General features: G+C 34.8%; 1 protein-coding gene across 6 annotated transcripts in view; it reads right to left on the bottom strand.

Annotated features, from left to right (window-relative positions):
• Positions 1-355: 355 nt before the first annotated feature.
• LOC125659593 (monocarboxylate transporter 12-B-like) overlaps positions 356-8,090 on the bottom strand; it is a 29,023-nt gene continuing 21,288 nt past the window's right edge. For 3 of the 6 annotated variants that reach the window (XM_048891320.2, XM_048891318.2, XM_048891319.2), the window contains exons 2-6: positions 5,627-5,815; positions 5,179-5,322; positions 4,525-4,671; positions 3,378-4,439; positions 356-539 (exon numbers count right to left, since the gene is read on the bottom strand). In XM_048891320.2, the coding sequence (XP_048747277.2) occupies positions 430-539; positions 3,378-4,439; positions 4,525-4,671; positions 5,179-5,322; positions 5,627-5,777 (1,614 nt within the window). In that variant the 5' untranslated portion in view covers positions 5,778-5,815 and the 3' untranslated portion in view covers positions 356-429. Of the gene's footprint in view, positions 4,440-4,524; positions 4,672-5,178; positions 5,323-5,626; positions 5,816-8,090 lie in introns of all 6 variants that reach the window. The other 3 variants (XM_056149441.1, XM_056149440.1, XM_056149439.1) reach the window with 1 other exon arrangement.

Genomic DNA, 8,090 nt, shown 5'->3' with positions numbered 1-8,090 from the left:
ATCGAAATAAAAGGAATGACAACATTGCTGCAGTCATCCCATTTGTCAAAAAGTTTACTTGCTAGTTTGCCGTTAACATATATGTTCAACAAAATATTTAAATATAAAGCAGATATGGAAGACTCTGTGGTGTCTTTTATTTCGAATTCATTCATGGTATATATCGAATCGACACATGAATCTTCTTAAGATCGCGAAGGGTTTAAATTCATCATTTTGTCTATACAATGAAAATAACAAAACTTAAATCTCTACTAAAATTAATGATTTTACAGTACGAGACAATGATGAACACTTCTCCCATATACCCTGTACTTCCTCGAACAAACAGTCGCTTCCTTAAGAATAAAAACTGTTTTCAACAATTTTTTTTATTTCTGGACTAGAAAAAGTTATACAATTCTAATAAATACTTTACATAGCGTTCTATCATGCAAACGACAAACATTCAGTAAATAACACAAGAGAAGAGAGGATATGAGCGCCTCCAAACAGATAAAAGCACGAGACGTATGTCCCTGTCTTGTCCCTTAAATCACCTACAAAACAAAACAAAAAAACCCATCATTTGTTTGAAATTTATCGCATTGTTTCATTTTGGCATTCGCATACATTGTTAGCAAATTCTCTTCAACTGAGAGTACTGTAGGGTTGGGTTGCTCAAAACCTTGGTTAAATTTATTATACACTGGGTAACCAACCACTGGTCAAATTTCTGTTGCTCAAAGTGAGGTTTACTAACCAAGGGTTAAGCACATTTAACCAGTGGTTAGTATCCCACAATGCAACATCTGTAGTCTTATAATATGTAAACAATAATGGCTAATGTAAACAAGAAACGAAGTGAAAACTTCTCACCTGAGGAGACACTGTTTCTAGTTGAACTGGTGGAGGAAAATTTAATTCTTCTTAAGTCTAACATATGTTATAACAATTTATTGAACATGTAACGTACTTATGAAATATCTTAAGCATAAAACAGAAGTGGACGACTATGGGGTGTCTCTTATTTCGAGTTCACATGGATATATCGAATCGACATATGAATGAACATTATTCTTGTTGATAGATAAAACGTTTAATGTTTAAAAAATATCTTATTCACAAAGTGAACGGGATCGGGCATAGCCTATTTAAGCCCTCTCCCTAAAAACCTCGTTGATATATCTAAATGTCGTATTGAGGGTTTCTCACGTAGAAATTTTTTAATAAATTCTGCTTCATAAAAAGATATAAACAGGTCAGTTAACAAAGGAGCACAAGTCGTGCCCACGGGAATTTCAAAAGACTGTTGGAAGACCAGATAACCAAAGACTACGAAGATATTGTCAAAGAGGAACTTCAGCATAATTTTTAATGTCAACTTTCACAAAGTAATATTTGAATGATTGATCTCTAGATATGAATATATCCGTTTTCAATTTTTGTTGAAGAAGCAACTGTCTATGATGTCAAAAAGTCTAGTCTTTAATCTATCGTGATGAATGGTCGTGTAAAGTGTTGCAAAGTCATACGTTTTGATGTTGATTTGAGAAAAGTTTTGCGATTTCAAGTTTACTAAAAGTTCTTTAGAATTTTTTTAGAATCCACATTTGATTTACACCACTTCTGGCATATGTAGTGGCAGAGTACGTTTGAAGTTCCTCCTTCACAGCTGCTAATATTTTTGTGAGGAGCAAATATAGGCCTTGGTAGAACATTTACTGGATCCAGCAATGTATCTTTGTAATGGTTTTTTATGAAGTTTAGGAATCCAGTGTAGGTTCGGTAACTCATATTCATCCGACACGTTGATTGGGATATTAAATGTGTCGTAAACTGAAGCATGAAGAATTTCATCTTTTGAAAGGATAGTTGGAGTATAAGTACGGTTACCAAAAATTCGTTTAAAGAACAGTTGTTATAATGAGCCTTACAAACAAAGATAATGTTGTTACAAGTTTTGTCAGCTGGAACCAAAACATATTCCTCATGTAACCTATCTGATTCTTTTTATCACTTCTGGTTTACTAAGCACAGAAGAATAGAAGGTACGTACTTTTGTTTTGATGTGTCTAATGCGGGATTTTAATATTCCTTTTATCCTTTTAATCCATTCTGACAATGTATCAAGTTCTTCTTTTTCATATTAACCTATCGTCTGGCATAATCTTCGACAGAATTCATAATAGAGATAAAGTTCTGTCGCCAATTAAAAGACCGATGTTCTCTGTATTTTGGACCTTTTAAAATAAGTGATTTGAGGTCCTCATTTTCAACTACATGTATATCAACATCACCAGTAATGACATGTCCAGCTGGATTATAGTTGAAAGAAGACCATGAACAAGAACACTTGGGTTGATCAAGTATAAGATGGTCTATACCTAGGCACTGCTAAGTTTGGTTATAATTAAAAAAGTTTGGATGCAAGAGTATAAGTATATTTGTAGGGAATACAGGGTGTAGACTTGAACTTGAAATATGTTGGAATATGATATTATATGAATATCTAACAAGACTCATAAAGATGTTCTAATGTTTTAAATAAAGAAATATAGAATTATGAAAATAAAAAAAAAAGTTTCTGTTAATATGTTTTAAATGAGCGGCTAAAATCCAATAAGAAAAAAAAATTTGATTTTAAAAAGAAACTGAAATGAAATAGCCAAATTTTAGAAATACATATTAGGAGTTTTCAAATTTGAACCAAAGCCGATTGAAATTTTTTTTTTTTTTAAAGTAGTCATAGAGAACACCGTAATAAGAAAACCATTCCAGTGGTGTAAACTGGTTTACAATAAAAGTGAACTGTTTTTAAAAAAATGAAAAGTGCATAAAATTAACAATAACATGACTGTTTTAAAACTTGATATCTTGTTACTTTTTTGTCTGGTTTGGTTCTTATATTTCTTAACTTTGGTCATTTCACTTCAATTTCTTTTAAAAATATCATTGTCTAATATATTATCTTTTTTTCAAATGACATATTACTTGAAGATTTTAGTTGTAGGTTTACAAATATTAACAATAAACCATTACAATTTTTATAAATATTTCCTTTTTTAAAACATTAGAACATTTACACATGTCTTCCTCACAGGTTTTGACTCTGTTTGATTAGGAATTAATGAAAAATGCTTTAAATTTTGTTTCTGTTGTCAAAAATAATCAAAATACTTGTTGTTACGAATCATTAATGATATTGAGAATACTTATAAAAGATGTGGTTCAATTGTTTTTCAATATATCAAAATAACAATCCCGCGCAAACACATAATTAGAATTACTATCATAATGGATGTAGTGCCTTTCACATAATGTGACCGATCGCTGGTAAATAGACAATGCCTGTGTCCCCATGCAGAAAAGAGAAACCCTTAAATGAATATACTCACCAATGAACGGGGCCGTTCCTCCCGATACAATGCCGTATCCGGTGAACATCACACTAAGAGCGCTCCGATAGTATTCCAGCCCCAGAATGTCCAGCAACGTGGAGGTATACAAGGCCGATATAAAGTTGGAGAAGAAGCCATAAAACACACTGAATAAAACCATGCTCCAGTAGCTTTTATAGAGGGGAGATAAGCATAATGTTATCCCGTTGATTGCCATACCGAGAGCTATTAAATAGGAACGTTTAACTAGTCTTTTGTCTGAAATATATCCAATCATCAAACGTCCGATCAGGTCAGAGAGGCTACTTGTGGTTATCAAAAGGGCAGCTTCGGTAGCCTCTGTTCCCTGTTCCATTGCAAACGCTGGTAGATAACCTTGTGGAAGACTTACAGCGATGGAGCCCACAGCGTAAGCGAACAGAAGTCGTAAGAATGAGGTGTTTTTAAAGATCTTTAGGTCAAATATTTGCTCATTTTTGTTTTCTGTATTTGTGGTTACCATTCCTTTGTTTTCAAAATGCAGGTCTATAGCTGATATGCTTAAACAAAATCCGTTTGCTGTGGATCCTTTATATATATTTGTTGTTGGAGCATCATGATGCTGAAACTTGGCAATGTTAATCATGTCAGTGCTTCTGCTTTTTGTTGGGAAGTCCACATTGTTGCGATTCCAATTCTGAAGAATTATGTTCGGATCTGATTGAAAAAGTCGATGGTCAATAGTACAATATGTTTTCATTCGGGGTACTAAAAAATCTTTCTCTTCCTTAGATGACTGTAGGGACTTAAAAGGACTGGACTTGTCCCTCTTTTTGATATAAAATGATGGTGGACAAAGTAAGGCCCCACAAGCTATGATATGGCTGGATATGGCCGCCATTATCATAAGAGCACCATGTACAGAATATTCATTCAGTAACATACGTAGAATAGGAGCACACACTAAACCTCCGAGACTTCCAGCAGCCATCAATAACCCATAAGCAAGTCCTCGTCTTTTATCGAAGTATGTTCCCACAGTGACAACAATAGCGGAAAATGAGAGTGCCATTCCCAGTCCTGCAGCAGGAAAATGCTTTAAAATATGTTATTCTAAACGAATAAATACTTGTTGTAGAAGTATACAGAATTGATTATATCTTACCAATCAGAAAACTATAGCTGAAGAAAAGAAACTCTATTGACCCTGCAAAGCTGCTCAACAGAAATCCAAAGAAGTACAGGAAACCACCGGTTATAACCCACAAACGACAGGAAAATCGTCTCAGACCGAAGATCAGCACGCATACAGCTATAAAGTGAAACACAACAGTCCTAGAATGTGAAGATCAACACATAGACAGCTATAAAGTTAAACACAACAGCCCTAGAATGTGAAGATTAGCACATAGACAGCTATAAAGTTAAACACAACAGCCCTAAAATGTGAAGATTAGCACACATATGCAGCTATAGAGTCAAACACAACAGCCCTAGAACTTATTTAGAAAAAATAGAAAAGGAATCGATATGGCCAATTTCATTGGTTAAAAATTGACATAAAAATACTTAGTCTAATATTTGTAAAAAAAAAACAACAACAAAAAAACAAAACAAAAAACCCCCAAAAACATTCTAATAAAATTGCACATGTGAACAAAATCACCTCAATTTACAATGCATACGATCAATCACTTTACGTTCTTCAAGGTTTAGTATGAGTTTGAAATACGTAATCGAATTCATTAATTCATGTACACTGTAATGTAATTATCAAAGATTGTTTGCTTCTATGTACATGCAGTTTAAATGTACTTACATCCTGAGCTGCAGACAAATATCAGAATTCCCTGCACTAAGGACGCCATTGTTGCGTTACTACTGAATTTCCTGATCAGTTCGACATATAGAACACCAAATGATCTAAATGCCCCGGTAATAAGGAAGACTGCAACCATACATGCTGAAAAATACTTCATTCTTCAGTATTGTATTAATTTGCATCTACAAAGTTGGGTATGAAAAGGGTGAGGGTATTTTCACATACTATAAAATCACTAACTTTTTCGATATTCTATATTTCGCTGTTTTCACGGTACGGAAATATTCACGAATTCAAAACCACTTGGAAATGGGAAGCCCTCGGCTATGAAGACTCAAGAAGCATGTGACATTTTGAAAATTTGCCTTAGAATGGATCGTTGTGTTTCTTGGAGCACTGTTATGAAAACGTCTATAATTGTGAAGCAAACCTTATTGGAATATACCTGCCAATATAACCCACGCATAACCGTGATCTGTCGGGTGTTGTCTAACGTCGGCGCCATCAACCGATGGGGATGTATCATCAGTTTGACCAATATCGGGAACATGCCCATTCGGGGATTGTCCGTTATCCCGGGAGTCACATTCCGACATTTTGAGCTTAATGTCCCATCAGCACTAGTCTGGTGGTACTACAAAATTAAAGATAAAAAAGGTTACCATCCTGAATGTTCCGATGAATAATTGGTCTGGGGAATAGCTGCTGATTTTGTGACAGTCTGTGTTAAATGTGTTATTACTTGTTATTATACTTTCATGTAAAATACTCGAACCTGATTGGTCGAGAAGTATTTTAAAACCTCTGAGAACAAAAAACACGCGCCCCAGGGTGATAGTATCTAGCAACGGGTAACAGTACTTGACAACGGGTGATATTATAAAAAAAAATATCACATGCGTCAAATTTATGCGCGTACGGTTCGCCGTAGATTGCTAGACGACGTCGTTTGAGCGTTTGTAATAAACGCAAGTACCCGCATCGAAATACGAAATATCGCATGACAGTGATTGATCAAATGTCAACAGACGTAAGTTTTTCTGCTTTCCAGTTTACATAACATTCAGTATAATCAAACAAATATTGCTACGACTCGGTTGACAATGGTTTTCTCGGGGTGAAAATTTTCAATGTTACCCTCAACTACATGCAATATTTATATAATATAAAACCGTATATACAAAAAAGTTATATGTGTCCTGCAGTACTTTGTTCTAGTCCTTGGAACAAAAGTCGTTGCTAATTTTGATAAGACAAAACCCCAGATAAGGATTCAGTCTTTCACCATGCATGCTGTAGCGGGTGTGACTAACAGTGCTATCAATATGGCGTCTATTGGTTCACAGCCGAGAAAGGGTGTGACTTTAAAACTGCGAGTTTTCTAGTAAATACACTTTAGAAACTTCAAAGGAAATACGTGCACCAGCATGCCACATTCTGCTGCATGCATGAGCAATCATAATGGTACATATATACTTTGCCAGTTAACTTGCATTGCCTTCGCAGTAAGCGGATACTAAATTCAAGCATCTTTAATTGGTTCCATGTGTAGCGGGTATCTAGCTGTGTGTATGCTGGGACTGAAATAAGGCTAGCTTCTCACTGTCAATACTATTTGGGATCAGTAAGACTATAAATCATACTACATGCATTAATTAATATGAAACACACAGTTTCCGAGTTGTACCCAGGTTCGGTTGTGATTCTTAGATTATGTTCAATATTGAAAAGACCTGGACCCAGTTGCTAAAATATTAGTTAACTTTAACTGAAAGTTAACATCTAGTTATCACTGTATAAATGTATAAAGAGTTGATGACAAGTTAACTGTTAGTTAAAGTTAACTAACCTTCGTGCAACTAGGTCCAGTACAGTTCACAAATTTATTATAGCATAAGTAAACATGGTTTAAGAATAGTTGATAACAAATGATAAGTTTTCCAATGAAAATGAACGAATATAACCAGAAAGGATTGTAAAATTCACCCAAAATAAATGACCAGAATTATGAAAATATGTACCGAAATAATAAGAAAAATCTAAAGGTAGGACACTAACGAGCTTCCATACACTGGTAAAAAAAACATGCAGTGTTCCTACACGAGCGTGCCCCACACACCTCAAAGTAATACAGTTTAAGGCTAAATATAAACGCCGAGGTAGCCTAAATACATAACTACTAACTCTGAAAGATAATTAGTTAAGGGATATCTAATTCTACCTTGAAACAAGGTAAACTCCGACTATACTACAATAACATGTAGGGTATCTACATTTTGTCCACACAAATCTAACTCCTAAAGACTGTTCCCTAACTCTACGTTACTTTTACTTACTGCATGTTGAAAAACCTTACTCTACGTACAGAAAAGAATTGAACACGCAGTTCTTTTGAAAAGCACGAACCTAGTTTTCGATCCTAGCAGAGAGAGCGAATCTCCCTCATGTCACGCTTTATAAAGGACTGACAAATCAATAACATGAATAAGATACTACAATAAACGCTCAATCTGACAAGCCAGCATTAAGCTTCTTAGCCAATAAAATTGAAGAAGAAGAAAAAAACCAAAACCACCCCCCCAAAAAAAAAAACATAGTGAAAGTTAAATACGTGAAACATTGAAATATTGACTTTATACAATCTTAGATATCTTCCAAAATAAATAGATACATGCAGTATTATAGACATAAAAGACGTTGTATATGCAATGGCTACGTAACTCGAGTCTAATCGACATCAAAATTATCATGAAAAAGGTGAAGATAAGGAACAGTGATCAATCTCATAAATACTATAAAGAATAAAAATCAAGAACAGGGCAAGCAATGGCCCCTGGGAACTCTAAAGGTGAAACAGGTGCCTAGGAGGAGCAAACATTCCCTGGCGATCGGTCACATGTCGTGAGCCC

Source organism: Ostrea edulis, chromosome 9 (assembly GCF_947568905.1).
Source record: "Ostrea edulis chromosome 9, xbOstEdul1.1, whole genome shotgun sequence".
NCBI lineage: Eukaryota > Metazoa > Mollusca > Bivalvia > Ostreida > Ostreidae > Ostrea > Ostrea edulis.
Note: the sequence above shows the minus strand (reverse complement) of the source record. Positions and strands in the feature narration are given on the sequence as shown.